This window comes from Xiphophorus maculatus, chromosome 18, assembly GCF_002775205.1.
Source record: "Xiphophorus maculatus strain JP 163 A chromosome 18, X_maculatus-5.0-male, whole genome shotgun sequence".
NCBI classification, from domain to species: domain Eukaryota; kingdom Metazoa; phylum Chordata; class Actinopteri; order Cyprinodontiformes; family Poeciliidae; genus Xiphophorus; species Xiphophorus maculatus.
The window spans coordinates 31,283,224-31,301,895 of record NC_036460.1 but is presented as its reverse complement, the minus strand read 5'-3'; the positions used below and the strand labels follow the sequence as shown (position 1 = coordinate 31,301,895).

The 18,672-nt window shown below is 38.7% G+C and overlaps 1 protein-coding gene across 4 annotated transcripts in view; it reads right to left on the bottom strand.

Annotated features, from left to right (window-relative positions):
- Positions 1–18,672, bottom strand: part of bcas3 (BCAS3, microtubule associated cell migration factor) — a 342,270-nt gene that overhangs the window by 280,303 nt on the left and 43,295 nt on the right. For all 4 annotated transcript variants that reach the window (XM_023351529.1, XM_023351532.1, XM_023351531.1 and 1 more), the window contains exons 12-14: positions 18,474–18,644; positions 15,618–15,711; positions 2,941–3,074 (exon numbers count right to left, since the gene is read on the bottom strand). In XM_023351529.1, the coding sequence (XP_023207297.1) occupies positions 2,941–3,074; positions 15,618–15,711; positions 18,474–18,644 (399 nt within the window). The remainder of the gene's footprint in view (positions 1–2,940; positions 3,075–15,617; positions 15,712–18,473; positions 18,645–18,672) is intronic.

Here is an 18,672-nt window from a genome sequence, read left to right as displayed (position 1 = left end):
TAGAGATATAGCTTCAAAATGGTGGACATGCATTCCTGGTAGTAATGTACTTCTGAGTTTAGTCATGTTACTAAAATCCCAACTGATGTTGCAGGACTGTGATATCTAGAGTAAAGGAGCTGAGCCTTAACCTCCAGGATGAGGGCTCTCTGGTTGGCCCCCATGCCCGTCCACACTCCTCTCCACCCCAGCCTCTTTACAGTTGTTATCAGCAGCAGGTTTGTTTACCTGGCCTCGGGTCACTGGCAGCCGGTCGCATGTTTGGTTGCTGGAGACAGATAAGGCGTCTCTCCACCCACCTAACTGAAGACTTTATCACTCTCCACTGTGCTTCGCAGTGCGGCTGTGTGTTTGTGTGCGTGTAAGTGAGCGTGCGGTGATAACCCCTGGCCCCAGCACTGGGCCGCAGCTTGGCATTCAATGTTTACAGCGGGTCGGATCAAAGCGGTCTCACTGTGCAGCCGGTCAGCGGACCGAACTGCAGGCAGCCTGTGAGAGGTGGTGTGTGATTGTGTGTTTTCCCAGTCAATAATCCTGAACCGAACAAGGCCTGAAGCAGTTTTGTTGAGTAAGTGTCTTTACCTTATTTTGGAAAGTCTTTGCACGCCATGAGTGAAAACATTCTTTCTGTGAACAAGATAATTGATTTCTACTTTCAAGATGTCATTCATATTCATGTTCAAGACTGTTAAGAAATCAAGAGTGCCTAGGTGTGGTGTTGTAAATGGAGAAAGAATTATTATTAGTTGAGAGTGTTCTTGCAAGACTGAATTACACTAAGGTTGTGGTGTCTAATACAAACGGTTTTCACCAACAGTCCTTGTGTTCATTTTACTTTCCACACTCTGGTAAGAGGTTGTCTTTGGGCAAATCCCAGTCAGCCACATCCTTCCTACCTCAGATGTAATCAAATGTCCCCCGATCTCTCACACAAAACCCCTTCAGGCCAGACCTGTTGTTGCACAGCAGGGAAAGGCTCCAACAAGCTCCACGTCTATAAGACCTCCAAAAGATCAAGTGACATTTCTAATATATAACCAGTCATGTAACTGCTTAGGCAAAATGCAGGTAGGAGTATTACAAAGAAAGTGTAGAGATATGAACTTGGTAGATGACATGTGTAGAACAGGTGAGAAAAAGGTCAAGAATCTAATTCAATCCCCCAACCAGCATGTAAAAAGAGCCAAAGGGTGTCAAGTTTTTCTGACCTTTTTAACACAAACCCTGTATGGTTCTGATGCTCAATGCTGTGGTTGCAAATATTCGTCTTATTGAATGTAACTAAAGGAAAAGGATTGTATTACACAACTTTGTAGCATGTTACTGTAACATCAAATGCAATAATATGTTTCCTACTAACACATACACTAATACTAACACATCTTGGAATATACTTTTTAACTTAATATATAATTATTTTAGGAATAGGCAACATACCTATTAAAAAACTTTAAAGTGAGAGATTAAAGTGAAACCAAGAGTCAATAGTCACAATATTAAATATTATATACATGCCCACCAGTTCACACAGGTGTACTACAGTATACTGGCCAATATCAGTATTTGTCAGTTTAAGATTTACAACTGCATGTTGTTTTTATTGTTTTTTATTATTGTGTTTTTGTGATGTAAAGCACTTTGAAGTGCCTTGTTGCTGAAATGTGCTAAACAAATAAACTATAATTGATTGATTTCTGAAAAATGACAGATTAGATTTGAACAGGTCAGGCAAATACCGAAAAGTCTGTAAGATGACTATGCATTGCAAAAATACCAAAATCTTACAAAGTATTTTTGTCTACTTTCAAGTGAAAACATCTTAGTGCACTTGAAATAAGGCAAAAGAACTTAAAGGTAGAAGACCACGAGCCTTTTCAACAAGACATATAGGCTTATCCTAAGCCTAGTTCACACAGTATGATTTTAGGATTGTCGGTCGATTTTCAAAACCTGAGACCACACATGAGCCGATAAAAAATCGTAGGTATAATGGGTTGGATCGTACCGTGTATGGTACCCAGCCACATAGCAGGACCAACACACCACACATGAACCCATTTCACTCACCAACATTCAGGCCTCAGACAGAAAATCCTGTAAAACCCCACGATATCATTTTTATTGATATTCCTTGCACGAAATGTTTGAATAAACATTCACGTTGTTCCACACATCCACCAGACTCTCGGTTGCGCCATGTGAGCTGCTTTTTGGTTGGGATTCCTCTCTGTGCTTATATCACCACGTTGGTGATATAAGCACCTGATTGGCTACCTGTCACATTCAATGTGTTGCGTTCTAGCTCTTAGTTGGGGAACACCGCACATGCTGCAATAGTCCAAGACATCCAACATGTTGAATATCCTCAACTTTAGATCAGAGTGGTCCTGGCTTTCTACCAACTGGATCCGATCAGTCTAAACACACCACACATGGCAGGCGATCGGTAACGATTATCGCAAGCAACAATCTTAGGATGCCGAATGTTCTAAGTTTATCATAAGGAGAAAATCGGGACTAAAAAGTCGTGCCGTGTGAACTAGGCTTTACGTAATTAATTTTGAATACAGACAAAAAATGTTCCACTGGCAGATTCTTTCACTTATAACAAGATGGGTTTTTTCCATTTGAAGTTTAAAAAAATCTGCCAGTGAAACTAGTATATTTTTATCTGTATCACTTAAGACAAGATTATTTGTCTTGTTTAAAAGTTATTTTTGTCTTATTTCAAGTGAACTTACAGTAGATATTTAAACTAGAAACTAGACAAAAATAATTGGTAAGATTTTGTGTTTTTGCAGTGTAGTTTAACAGATTTCTCCTTTTAATTACTTCGAAGGCAGAATTGGAGTTCCACATAGTCACAAACAGAATATCTGATGCACTCTGTTCAAACATGAATTTAATGATTAGAGTTGTGTCTGTGTTTGTGTGTCAGACCTTGGCCTCGGTCTCTCCCCGATGCAGGGTATAGAGATGGTGAACAGCACTCTGTGAGGAAGCCCAAGGGTGGGTGAGGATCTGGAAGACATGGAAGTCATGGCCCAGGGTGTCGGCTGTCACCAGGAGCATTCCTACAACAAGCACAGTGACAGCATTACAAATCATTAACTGGTATCAACATAATTCTTTTGGCCGTCCGCAATGTATCCTCCTGTATCTGATCCAAGTACCATGTCGTTTTTGATCAAGAGTTGGAATCCAATGGAACCTCACAACAACTGATGAGCTTTTTGCTGGTTTGAAGAATTGTTAATATTACTTTGCCTGGTATGCTGTCAACTGCAAGAATTTTTGGCATACAAAAAATGCGGGCTTGCGAAGTTTACCTTGGCACGAATGGCTCATATTGGCTCACCTATATGTACTCCCATTTGTCCCTCTGTATCCAGCAGCAGAGATGCACTGTGCAGCAGATTTAGTCCAAAGTTGTATGAGGCCTTGAGCAGAATTTGATTTACGGGCCCCTCTTGCTCCAAACATCAGCACCACTAACAGCATTTCACCATGAATTTAGTGAAATCTGGGAGAGGGTGCCTAGTTTAATTGACCGGGCAGTCAAATGTAATTGTAGTTTACTAAGATGCATTAATGAACAGCTAAAACTCAAAGATTAAACTGAGAGCATGAAATTGTTGCTATAGAAACAAAACAATCTAACTATGAAGATTGTTCTTTGAACTTTTACAAAGTAAACTTGCCAGTTCCTTAAAATATTAAATTTAAATGTTAAACAATTTAAAATCTTTTAATTTATGTTCCAGTAACATAATTACCCAGTAATATTTTACATTTCCTGCCAACTTCACATCTTTGTGGACCGCCACAATGCCCCGACCACCAGGCTTAGCAAGTTTTCTGGGGGAAACCCTGTATTCTGTCAACAAATTACAGTAAAATGTGAATTTTGTCCAGCATCTTCCCATTGATCTCCCACCATTAGAATTTACAATTCTTGTCATCAAAACTTTAGCTATAGTTTCCAACAACATCCCACCAGAGTGCACAGCTATACTGACATGACTAATCAATATGGCTGTCTTATCCAAACAATGAAACAAAGACTTGACAGTTTGAAGCACTGACGTGTTCATTAAGACAGATTTGTAATTTTGAGTGATGAATTAAGGAAGCGGATTTTGGGGGTAATCCATGCTGTTTTGCTGTTTGTACGAATTGTTTTCAGAAATGCACTTACTGTTTTGCAAATGTCAAAAATGATTCAAGAAATGCAACAAAGCAAATGAAAAAAAAACTAACAGCAGACTTGTAAAAGTGGTAAAATAAAACATTATTTCAGTTTTACTCCCTGGGCTGGACCACACAAAGTCTGCCAACTCTACCAAGTCTGCCGGACAGATGCTAGACAGTATGACAGAATTATTGTGTCTTTAAAAACAAACAAACAAACAAGTCCATTAAACCAGCTATCGTTTGTTCCTGTCATAAAAGCCAGCTTTCTCTCATATGATAGCTCGGTTTGGTTAAGTGCAGGGCTCCAGTCGTGTGTTCCTGTAAGGGAAGACAAGATGATAAGTATCTGCGAAGGAGAGCATCCAAGCATCTACTCATCTAAGGATCACCATGGCTGTGTTCATGCACACTGGAAATCACTAAAACACTGAACCACAGCGCAGCACAAGTGTAACCAACACTGACAGGCCCATTCATTTAGCCCCGTTTTATTTGAAGCTCGTCAAACTGCAGAAAGTATAGGCCCTCACCATAAACAACATGCTCAACAAACCACACCAGAACAAACCCAGATCTGAACTGGTTTGGCCAGAAAAAAGGCAGCTCAGACACAAGCCCAAACCCAGAGCCAGAAGCTTTCAACAGAACGGTGAAACCATATCACTGATGGAGACTAACAACTGGCCAGCCTCTGTCATTCTGAGGACTCAACGACACAAGTCATACTAAAATAATTTGTCCTTTTCCTATGAGTTGTTCCACTTGGAATCTATTCCGTAGAAGCGGCAGTAGGTTTTAATTAGTGGCCAGGCTTTATTGGGTGGCACGTCAAAAGTGAAAAGAGGAGGCTGTAATGGCAAGAGATTAAAAGAATTCAGCAACATGTGCAAGGGAGATGGAAAACACTCCCCAACGCCCTTAAACATGAAGAAATATTAAGACGCCTAATAAATTTAGCACATTCGTTAACTGTTAAAAGCTTTCTTTTTTGAGAAATTCTTGAGAAAAGATAATACAGAGGTGGAATGAGGGAGGTAGAAGGGATAAGCAGTAGGGTCATGTATATTATCGAGTGGAGCCAAGCAAAGTGTGGACTGAGACAGTGGTTAGTTTTTCATGCTGTATCACAGCGACCAGAAAGGCAGAGAACTAAGGCCCAGGGCCTGTAAACTCTTCAAACCCACACCCCAAACGAGGTGCCAAGCCACAAGAAGCATTTGCGTCAACTGGGGATACACAGAAAAAAGGAACGGGGCCCTTCTAATTATAGAGTCTGGAAACGGAAGCGCGGGGTGATTAGGAATTGAGGCGCTGCGGTCTGTTTATCTGGGAGCTTCCTCTCGCTCTCAAAGCCTCTTTCACCCACGCTCCACTCCTTCTTTTAGTTCTCCTCTGCTCTCTGTTTTGGTCAAGCCCTGCCCTCCTGGTGGCTGCACAGTCTGCCCTCTGGCTTTCCAGTGGATGAAAGTTGGCTGCTGATTTCTGGCGTGAGCCCGTATTTCTCTTTTGTTGATGTTGCAGTTAGGGCCCAAAAAAAAGTAAAGGCTCAAAGAGGCTCAAGCTTTGTGAGTGTCAGAGCCCAAGGATTGGGGATTTTGCGGCAGTGTTGAAATACAGATGCGCTCACCGAGAGGCGTCAGTCGGTTAGCCCGCAGGAAGACCAAATTAAAAAGTAGCTGAGCCACTCGGCGGCTGAAAAGACAGGGTTTCGGGGAAACCAGAGGCTGGCCAGAGGATGGTTTGACACATCCTATTTATAACACCTTGTCCTATACGTTACAGTGTTATTTGTGATGATTTACAACTAAAAATTGCTGGCACACGCACTTAGACGTGCACTAAAATGAAAGAGATGACCTCTAATTTGCCATGTGCGTAAGACATGCATGCATAGGGAACATGAGGAAAATTGAATAATCATTTCCATAAATGTCTGTTTTTAGTTTCTGTGACCCCTCTCCTAGAACTGAGTCTTTTGTTGTGTTTCGCTGCAAGCTGTACTGCCCCATCTCTGTCAACCAAACAGAAAACATCTGCTCAAGCCCCATTAATAGTGGACAGAACATTCATTTACAAAGTGGTTGAAAGAGCTTTCTACATAACAATTGCAGATGGAACAAGAGGGTGGCACAGAAAGCTAAAACAGAAGTGGAAAAACAAAAATAAGCAAGAGGTCGGTGTAACATAAAATGTTACAGCGACCTCCCAAACTGCTCTTTTATGGTGCATGTTTATGGGCACAAAGAATGTAAAATCCACAGAGTTCTTCATATATACAAGGTGAATGTTCAAAGATCAGTTGACAGCTAAGGTAAGTCAACCTTCTTCAGTGAAGACAGAGGATTTGCATAGATGAGCATGAAATCAAGTGGCAGTTTTACAGCTGCCAGATATGTGTCCAGTTTATATGGTGCTTCAGAATTGCAATGTTGCAGAATTTTTTTTATTTTTTTAAAAGCATCTTCTACACCCTGGCCAACCTGGTCATCAAACAATAGGTGGGCTGGGGATGTAATGCTGTAGTTAAAGCTACTTCATTTGTCAATGAACGCAGATACACAATAGTTAATTGACAGGGTATTAGGACACACTTTCTCAGTATTAGAACACACATGAAAATATAAACATAAAGTCACTCAATATTCTTCTATGGAAGCAAAAGCTTGATGTTACAATGAAATATAAAATATTTTCACAATAAATGCTTTTCCAAGATCCAGGCTTCCAACACAGTCTCATATTCAACCTCTATATCTGACCTCTATAACCAACAAAATCTTACTTAAATCTTTGATGTTCACTCAGGTAGTATGTAAGACTTATCCTGGTAAGAGAAAATAAACACAATATATCACTTAGTAAGCATTCATGAAGGGTACGGCAACACCGATGCGTCGGCGCATACGTCAAGCCCATAGACAAAACTCCGTGTCGGTGCGCGTATTGCTTTCAGCAAGTCACGTGACCGATACAGGAACTGTTTCGAAAAGGACACTGGCACGCCAAACTGTGTTCATAAGGAAGCGAATCTGTCAACGGGATGCATTTGCCAAAAGAATTATTGATCTTTTATGGTACAGCGTCAACTATGGAGCGTCAAGGTAAACGAAAGGTTTCGTAGTTTGGGACCATTTTGATCTTTCATCAGAAAATAAGGTGTTGGTTATCACTTCATTGTTGTTTCATCCGGTTCTTTTCAGTTTCCACTTGATCTATCTGAATCCAAACTCAGCAGAAATTAACTCTTAGTTTACATTCACATTAAGTTCTGCAGGTTAAGTGTTACATACTGTATGTTTGACAGGACTGTCTTATTTAAATAAATCCACCTCCTCAATGCTGAGGCATTATAGGGCCAGGCATCAGAATGAAATCCCAGATACACCTAGGATAAACTCAGGTATACAGCCATTCTACAAATTACTCTGTTGCTTTTTATAAATTATTTCATATAAATGTATTGTTTACTTCATTTTTTTTCTACAGCAGGAGAAGTTGTGTCAAAAAAGCGTAATACAAAATTTCAAAATGTTGGAAAAGCTTTTTTTTTTTTTTTTTTAATGAAAATTTGTGAACCCCCATTCCCTCAGTCCACAAACATCCTCATTCCAAACATGTTCACTTACATTTTCACTTTATGGTACATGTTCACACTATTTATTGACTGTATCTAAGAATATCAAATATATTTTGAATTTAACTGAAGCTATGACATAATACAATATATAATATACAATAAACTACAATGACTTAAATCTTATTGTATAGACTAGGTCATCAAATCAGTCTGTCAGCTACGATGCCTGTATGGATTTTTAATACTCAGCAGGTGTCAGTATTCAGTGACACAGTATCGACACAGTATCAATACAGTTTTGCTATGGGTCGAAACACGTCATTTACCCTTCACTAGTAAGCATCATCTGCTTCAGCTAGAATTAAATTTGCCAACAATGCACCAAAGAAACCACAAACATAAATATGAGCGGCTCTTACTCATATGTAAGAGCATATGAGTAGGTTTCAGGTTAAGGGTTACAGAAACCAAAAGGTCAAAATTATGTATTCCTAATATAGCAGAAGGGGTGCCGTCAGACTAATTCCAAATTTATTTTAACAACTGATCAACACACGTTGGTGTTAAAATGCTGTCTATTTAAATTCCTGAAAAATTTAAATCAATTAAAAGGCAAATGGACAAGATTCTAAAGTTTTATTTACATGAATACAAAAGATTCTAATCTATAAATTGGCATATACTGTACTTTGACTCTATACTGTTACTCCAATCCAAAAGATGAAAGCTACAAAAGAAAAGCAAAGAAAACATCAGAGAAAGGGGCTTCTCAAGGTTCATTTGATGTACAGTGGGCTGAAACCAAGGGTTGTGTTTTTCTACATGCTCCACAGGCAGACCACCTGTGAGCACTTCGATGTTAATAGATATGAAAAAAAGGTGTTTGTGTGTGGCTAACCTTGCTGACAAGCTGCTATTAGTTTGATATTCCTATGCTGGAATGCCGGTCTTTTTAACAGGGTAAAAAAGTCACCTAGCTTTAAAGCCGTGCCGACACAAAGGCAAGCACCATAACGGTCAAGTTCACAAAGCATGACTGGTTCTCAAGGTAGAGCTTCAGGCTTGTTCTTTCATCAACTTAAGCGGAAAACACACCACTTAGGTCCATTTTTATGCAGCATTTACATATTTGCACACTTCCTGCTGGGAGTTGTTTTAAGAGGAGAGAGGTTTCTATTGCAGACTGTCACAGGCGAGGCGGCTGTTCGCAAGAACAAAAACCTGCACACAGCAGTTCTTGTTTTTTTAACACCAGGGCTATTTGTTGGTCAATTTTTTTTTTAAATTCTTAAACAAACTACTCTAATCAACAGATCCATTCCTCAGAAGCTAATCCCTTCTTTGAGCAGACAAACAGTGAGGCTGCAGAGATAATCCTCTTGCATTTACGTGGTTTCTTAAAATTTAATTTGCTTCTGGTAATCTGTGACGTCTCAATCAGTCACAGTTGTTGGTCCTAGAAAAAACTTCACTAAGTTACAACTGTCCATATCAACATCAAACAAAATAGTCCACATCTTTACCATTGTATTAATCTAGCTGAATAACATTTATATTTTTTCAGCCAAATATATCTTAAATATAAAGACTAACATAGATCATCACTCCATCACATATATTAGTAAAAGTGGATTATTTTTTTTTTTACATAAAGGCACCTTTTAAATTAAGTATATTAATATTATTATTAGAACTACTTATACTACCACAAGTAGGGACCTTTGCCATGGTCCTTGGGATACATGGCAGCAGCCTTCCGGGTATTTCAACTAATTTACATATGTATTTATGACAGGTGGGCCAACACTAGAACAGCGGCTGCGCTCTATTTCAGACAAATTGTGATGTGTATAAAAGGAAACGTGTGCAGCCCCTTGAGTGCGCACAGTTTTATACATCTGAATTTTTTTGTGTGCCACAATTTTCAAAATGTGTCCCTGTACCAACTTTTAGTATAAAAACAGTGCACTCTTTTATACATGATGCCTCTGAACTTTGTATATGCTCTCACTGGCAAAGAGAATAACGGTTTTCTCTTTTCCTCTTCCCATGAAAGTTTGATTGAAACGTGCACTTTAACATCAGCTATAATAAGAGCCTGCTGTGCAAATGACATTTTAGGGTTTCTTTGAGACTTCATTTAGCATCTTACAGTCTGCTCTCAGCACAAAGCTTTTTGGAGGGCCACACCTGGGTATGTTGATAATTGCTGTAAATATTTTCCACTTGTACACTATGTCTCACAAAGTGGAATGTGTGATTTCTTTTCAGACTTCTTTTCATTTTGCACCAGGCTCGTAAGTAGCTACTCTAGCTGTGTTTCCCTTACAAATGTACCAAATCTTTCTTGATAATGTCAAATCTTTTCTTGATAGTATCAGAGAACACAATTTTGGAATTGCAGTAATTCAATTAAATAAGAAACACAATTAAAATCACAAGTGAATAAGTTTATTCCCATGATAAGTCTTTAAGAAATATGCCATGCCATCATTCTTCTACCACTTCTGTCTTCTTTGTCTTTTCCACCAGCAATAACATCCGGTTATTGATCACACAACTCATGTGAAACAAAAAAGTGTTTCCATTGCAATTTTGAGAAATATGCAAATTACGGTAAAGCCGAGAAAACACATTATCCTGACACAACATTTTAACAAAAAACATGAGTTGTTTTCTTTAATTTACTCTGAGCAAATATATTTTCACGATTCTAATTTGTGCAATTGTATGGTCGATGGAAACACAGCTAGTGTACTTTGTTTCTGAAGACCGTAACATGGTGTTCAATTCTTATTTCAGCAGCCAAGAGCAAAGCATACCAGGGTCTAAAAGGTGAAAACATTCTTCAAAACAGTAGGTGAAGATCTTCTAGTCATCATGTGATAAGCCAAGGTTTTATTTCAGTTACTTTAAATGGAAAGAATGTGGGAGTCAATTTAATCTACACCAAATACTGTATGTGTTGATTAAAAGACATTCTTTTTTTTACTTTTTACATGACATGAATTATTCAGTAACATAAAAAATCTTAAATTATAAATGATATTAAATATCCAACTGAATTATTCAGTAGCACAAAAAATATTAAATATCCATCTACACTAAAAAATATGACAATGTTATCTCTTCCTCTTTTGGAAAATATTGCCTGAGTTTGACTCTCGGCTTGAACAAATTTATTTATTTATTTTTTTTCCATTTTTTTTTCTCCGAAGAGTTTTTGCGGCGCTAGTGGCTCGTATTTTTTCGACAGTAGGCAGACAGGAAGGAGGGTGAGGAGAGGGGGGGGAAGACATGCGGTAAAGGTCGTCGGGACGGGAGTCGAACCCGCGACATCCGCATCGAGGACTAAGGCCTCCAAACGTGGGGCGTGCTAACTCCCTGCGCCACCACGGCACGCCCCGGCTTGAACAAATTTTAACACTTAAGCTGCTTTTCCTCTTGATGTCGTCCCAGTTGGACACAACTGTACGGGTATTTAGTAACTTTACACTGCTGAGGTGTCTGGTGTAGAAACCACATCATGTCTACCAGTGAATACATATAGCAATTTACTTTATGGAAAATGAACATCTAATTTTCTTTTTTCTCTCTGCTATTAAAGCCAGTAGGTCATCCCACTGAAGCCTAGATGACAAGGTAGCATTTCTAACAAAAGTAGTAACTTTTAAAAAAAAAACCTTCAGTCTTTATAGAAAACTGCAACATTACAAAGGTTGCAACGTTTCCTTTCCAAGACAGAGCTGGAAAAAGTCAACAGTATCCCTCCACAGTAATGACTGTAAATCACATGTGAGGCAGCTGTGAGTGCTAATTACTATCTTGGTGTGAAGACACAACTCTATCCAAGCTAAATGTGTGGCTAGAAGTGTGTGGCTGAGTCAGGCTGCTTGTGTGTGGGAATTCCCCTCGTGTTCAACATGTGCATGTGGGTTGAGCGTTTTTTCAGCGGCAGCCTGGTTTTTTTCACACATCAGTAAGATGCAGCGAAGGAGTTATTACACCACGGAGAGCTGCCTTCATGGCACAGCTGCCTCAATGGTCAGGCACGACAGGCCTGGCTATTCATTAGACCGGCATGTTACTAAACCAGGAATATGGTTTATGGGACAGTTCCGTGTGGGGAGAAATTTAGCCTTGATTCATCTGCCATTACCCAGGGCTTTGATGGGACATTCAAAACGTCCATATTCAGAACATCTAGATGGCTAAAAAATACAGTTTTATGAGACTGAAAAAGGTAATGAAAGAGACTTTTCTCCACATTAGGATGAACATACAGTTATATCTGAGATCTGACATTTTTGTTCTTTTTACTACTCAGGAAAGCATGTTAAATTTACAGTTACCTACTGGATTCATATTTGAATGAATGAGTGAATGAATATCCTTCAATCCCAGAGGGAAATGTATAATTTTAACAGGTGATCTATTGGCTTTTATTTCAGTGTACTTGTTTCCAAGTTATTTTAGGATTTAGAATTTCTCCTTTATTTATTCATCATTAAACAAGTAGAACCCATTTGTTACTATATGTGAGTAGTATGTATCTTGGGAGTTTCAAGGTTGTTTCTGTGGCCAAAAGAATCAGTGAACGTTTTAGAGGACAGCTCAGTTATTGTAAGTTTATTTCATGCTGCAAAGAAAAACACTTTCCAACAAAGTGAGAGAAACCTTTTCAAAGTCTAGTCCAATTTGCTCAAATTTTGAATGTCTCATTCTCTGCCCTAAATATAAGGTTTGGGGTAGTTTCAAAATATTACCCAGCAAAGTGGGACAGTCTTGAAAAAGCTGAAGAATAATCAGAGATCACCAACTCATATTACATCAACAGATGTGGAAAAGTAATGCTGGAATCCCAATACGCCGTCCTTATTTCACATCACACTATTGCACATTTGCTTTTGGCTTTAATGACAGGTTTGAGCACCACCTATGATACTGTAGCATGCACTATTTGATCACCAGGTTAAACAGGTTGTTTTTACAAATGTTTAGAAAGATTCAGCAGCATCAGAGTTACAACACTGAGATGCTGCCTATACCATACAATGTATGTGTTATCACAACGTTATAAAAGCAAGAACAATGTAATCATTACACCATCAACCCAATAATAAGGTCCTACTATATGGCCCTAATATCCCATTTGGATGAACTCACTGAATGTTTATAGCGCACCGAATATCCAGATCCTTCAGTATGGACATTTTTTTAAATAGAACAAAGCAATGACATTGCAGCAAATGTAGAATAACACATGCTGACATGGTAAAGAGTGGAATAATATTTTTTATCATTAATCCCAATACGAACACACTATGAAAAACAGAGATGGAAATACAACACATATGCATCATGCTCATAACAGGACGACCTGATGTTTTACAAAATGTGTCTCCTTTTCTCTTATGCTTTTTGATCTGTCAATAGAAAAAACAAGAAAAGAAACTGTGTGACAGAAGCAGCACCTGATGTAGAGGCTATCAGCATTTTTGTCACAACTTTGCTGTCACTTGGAAAAATCTCCCCCCAAAATATCTCAGACAACCACGAATATTGTTACATCATTTAATGGACTGCAAGCAAAAGAATAATTTGGTCACATGTTTGGCTTCTATGGTGTTAAATAATTTTTATCACTGAAATATTCCATACTTTTATTAATTTTATTACTTTGTATTAATTTAATTACTGAATGTTTACATAATAGTTTTTTTTACAAAAATTTTAAAAATTTTACAAAAATTCAGACTAAATCCTTATAAGTCTGAATTGTACAAATATTTTAGAGTTACTATAGTAAAATAGGGTGAGTAGTGAAAGAATTAAAATAGAAGCATTTCTGAAACAGAAAAAATAGAAGGAGTGGATTCTGTCACACATGGAGGCACAACCTGCGGAACAAATGTTACTTTAATTCATTAAGAAAGATTTTAGAAGATGTTAATGTGATTTTCATTCGGATATGTTCACTTTGTAGTGTTACCAACTTGATAACCAAGCAAAGCACTAAATCCTTATCAGTCTGAATGAGATTGTTGCAGAAAGACATTTAAGAGCTCAGAGTGAAGCCTGAAGGCTGAATCAATCACTCCATCTAGTGCCAGTCAGTCATAACAAATCCTCAACATCTCTGGCATGAAAACACGAGGACATTTTGAACTTGGCAATGCACCTAATAATCAAGTCAAGGATCATTGAGGATGATTAGAAAGAACGAGACGCAAAAGAAAACAAGCACACTCAGTGCAGCTGTTAAAGGAGCACTTTGCCACTGCACTTCATGTGCGTCCCTCTAATTACATTGCTAGGAATAGATGCACAAATCCAATGCAACGCCGCAGAGTGCTAGGCGCCACACCAAAAGCTGGCAGCCTCCGGTTCACCCTTTACAGAGCCTCTAACACACACAAGCCACTAAGGTTTTATAACTCTTCCCAGCCAAAACACTTGAGCTTTCCAGACTTAGTTTGAGTCATTTCATCATTTCCTCTTTAGTCTAACACTATTATTTTCGTCATGATGAGCTTGAACTTTCTTCCATGTCAGTAGTGGATGGAAGGAAGCACAAGTTCAATATGAGCAGGTTCCAGTTCTCCTACTGGCAGTCCAACAAACCAGTCTGTCAGATCTGGATCCCAGTCCATCCTGGATTGTTATGAACATTCCAGATATTTTAGAATTTGTGGAAATTCACCACCAGATAATCAGTCATCCAAGGGTTCATCTGGAGTTGGTCCCATTAAGTCCAACTCTTTTATCTGGCTTTTTGGTCCGGTTTTTTGGCAATGAAACTGATCTCAAAGACATGACATCTGGCTGTTGCAAACGAAGAAACTACAAATTCACGGTGGAATATTGACCTTTACACTTCAGATAAATTCATTCAAGAATTTCTAAATATTTATAGGAATGCATCTAAGTTTGCATCCTTTAGCATTATGGTTTGTTTGTACAAACCTTGGATGTGTAAATGAAACATGGCCCTGCTCAACTAAAGACGTCTTTAAAAAAGCAACGGTTCCTATTCATGTACTGTGATAGAGATTTCACAACTAGGAAAATGTACAATCCACAGCTCTGGGTAGAAAATATGTCCTGATCAAGTTCTTGATAATCAACTTTTCTGACCTGGGATGTGTTTTTGATTTTTGATGGGAGGAATGAGGGACAGAGTCTAGACAACCATCTGTGGTCAGTCTTTGTCCATATTTTAATCCTTTTCCTGCTCAGACAGAGCTGCTCAGTTAGTCTTGAGTCTCAGTAAGTGAGGGATTCCTGAGGGTCAGGGGGTGAAAGTCATCTCTCGGCAGCTTCTTTATTAACTTACACACACACACGCTGGGCAGGAGTACATGCTGAGAGTTCACACACACAATATGACCCCAAACATCCACACTGATTCTTAAATACTGGGCATTGGCATGCTGATAAATTGTTCTATTTTGTGGTTGCTTCTTTCAAATTTTCTGAACTTTTCTCTTCATGAAACTACTCTGGGGAAGAAGTGATTTAAATTATTTGATCTATAGATCAATTGCTAAGTTTGGTCAGCAACAGTAAAAAGACCACGTAGTTGTTTTTCTTTATGTAATTAAACAACACACACATATCTATCTAGCTATCTCTCTCTCTACATATATATGTCTATATATACATATACACACATTATACACTAAGTAAGTTACTCAGTGTATAATATTTCAACCAAAGTGTTGTACAGTCTGTTTTCTGGTTTCACTGCAAGTCTTTAATGCAAGCCGTCTCTTGAAAAGCAGGCATTTGTGTGGGTGTGTGTGTGTGTTTTGTGCGTGTGTGTTTCTGTGGAAGTGGTCCTTACCACTAGGGTTGAATTGCATGCAGGATATGGGTTTGTCATGGGCTGGAAAGTGAGCCACCACTCCCTCTCCGTCCGAGTCCTCACTCACCAGGACCTGTGGTGTATACACACATGGACACAGACCCAAAATCACTTTCTGACCATGGCAACAATAAACAGAAAACGGGACTTCCCCCTTTTCAAGGATTTATTGTTGACATTTTGGGTTTTGGTGTGAAAAGTGTTTTTTGGCATGCTAACAGAGCCTTTAAGATGTCATCACCATCTCTTCGACAAAAGAAACACTTTGATAGAAAATTTTCTTGCACTGCTCTGAAAAGAAAGTAAACTCATAATCTAATCTACATTTGAAAAATCCGGTGCAAAAAATACTGACACACCAACACAGGGAAAAACATGTACAAATTTACTTCAGCAAATCAAATATTATCTTGGTATTATACTTTACTATGACTGAAAGCTGCTCCTAAAGTTGAGTAAAATGTCTGTTATAAAAATCAAGAAAGTAGATTGAGTAGTCAAGAAAGAAGATGAGGAAGAAAAGCAAGAAGCCTCTGACATGAAGCAGTTCACTGTTATTACAGAGAATCCAGACATGGTGGTTCTGTGAGAGAAAGATGCTTGAGCCCTTTGAAACATATCTGTCCTCTGGAGAACAGAGTGGTACACAGGGGAGGGAGTGTGACGGTGTACCACAAGCTTTCTGCTCCAAATAAGGAATTTCAAAGTCTAAAGAAAACGAAAATATCTAGAATTTCCAAAGGAAATGCTGGCTCAGTGCTGGCTTATTTCCCCCCCCCAACCCCTACTCTAGAGTTTTAACTTCTGGACTTTTGTTGACCGGCTGACTCAGTCTTCATGGTTAGCGTACAGTGTACAGTTACAGTGTGTCACTTAGTGACAGAGAGCAGACTTGCTTCTAAAGGCCTGAGTCTGACGTACAAGACACAAACTAAAGGCGGAATACAGAGTCATAGGGGAGGCAGTGAGTGTGTGTGTCAATGGCATTAAGCTCCCATGGCTCATTAAAGATGTGACAGCTTCTGCGCTTTGATTAATTACAATGTGGTAAAGCTGAGGAGAACTAGAGGCAGAAAAACGCTCAGCGTTTCATTTGACATTGAGACAACAACTGGTAAAGTTCCAACTGTGTCAATATAAAAACACTAAGCACCATTGGTGGTGCTGCATTTGCACCTTGCTTCAAATAACAGAGTCTGTACAAAGCATTGAAATTATTTATTAAAACAAAGTCTTCTTGAAGTAGTTTTTGTGGGTTTTTTGTGTTTATGTTTTGTCTTCTCAAAACCTGTCACTCATGGCAGATAACCTCTCAAACTCAGCCTTTCCACTGTCACCACATTCTTGATCAGGAAGAGAGATTCCTGCAAGGTCAAAGACTCCATGCAACAGGCCAAGTATTGCACAGATAACTCTCGACTAACTGGCAAAATTCTAAATTAGACCTTCTGGTATTAAATCTAGATACAGTAGGAAGTCACTAAATCCATGGTGCTTATATGCCTGGGATATAAACACCATGATAATGTATGAATTTGATTTAATGCACATTTTTGCATTGCTGGAAGTTCATTAGACTAACATGACATTTATTGTAAATGAGTGTTTTTAAATAACCGATTGAGTTTTCATAAAATAATGTGTTAAATGGCATAGTCAGAGTCCCGTTCAAATCCTTCCACACCCAATCAGACTAAGTCTGTACTATTGAAAAAGAAGAACAAGCAAATATATGATCCCAAAATCTTGTAGCGGTAATTGCAGTGAGAAGGTTCTACATCAGCAAAGTACTAGCTGAATGGGTCTGAACAGAAAAATGTAGTTGGTAAACTGTAAGAAGAAGGATAAATCCAGGTTAGAGGTTTCAACTGAATAGTATCACATTCCTACATGAACAGCTTTATATTAATTGAGAAAGAGCAAAGATCTGATAGAAGCCGGATTTCCATTTATCTGTAGGCCCACGAATGCATCGTGGTTGAGCAGTAAACTTAAGTTTGTGCTCTGCATTGGGCAGATGTGTTCATTGGGCAAATTTCTCTTGTGGCTGATATGATTTGGTGGACTTTCAGCCCAAATCTGGTGACGGTCACCACAGGACTTGGCCTATTAGGAGGCCAAGGACTTTCCTTTTCCTTAACCTCTTACTCTTTATCCTTATCTGCCTCCTCTTCTTCTATGATTTTAATCCATATTATGTTCTTCTCTAATTAGACTAAGACCCATGCTGTAATCCAACGTATTTAGTAGTTGGTAATCTACTAACATTTGTTTGTCAGAGCCACGATCTAACAAAGAAAGGTAGAGCGTGGCTCAGGTCCAGTACACAGCACTGCATATAATCTGAAACCTTTTCTAGATTATTGTCAGAGTTGTTTAGTTAACATAGCAGATTATTTTCAAAGGTTGATAAATGGGTGAGCCCAATCAGGAATTTACAAATAAAGTCATTAAAATGATTCTGAACAAGTACAAGGACCACAGTTCACTAACAATTGTGTTGTATCTTTGTGACTAACTGATCTAATTGGTGTAGACATAAGCAAGCAAAGGGTAAGTAATACATGGACATGTTGGATGTTAATTTTATATAGATAGATAGATAGATAGATAGATAGATAGATAGATAGATAGATAGATAGATAGATAGATAGATAGATAGATAGATAGATAGATAGATAGATAGATAGATAGATAGATAGATAGATAGATAGATAGATAGATAGATAGATAGATAGATAGATAGATAACATTTACAATTAACTAATCATAAGCAAGAATGACCGAAATCATGAGTTCAAGTGTTCTGAAGAGTCCTGTGTTTCATTAGCTGACCTGTCCTTCGCCAACATTGTCTGTGTCAATGATGGTGATCACGCCAGGACTAGGGGGGCTGCGGCGACTCGCACTGTGAGGGGTTCCCTCTTCGTCGGGTGTGACTGCCGGTAGGGTGCCGGCTAGCTGGGTCACAACTTTGCCCACCATTGTTAGGCCTGTTTTCAAAGTCTGAAAAAACATTGAAAAAAGAGAGTAA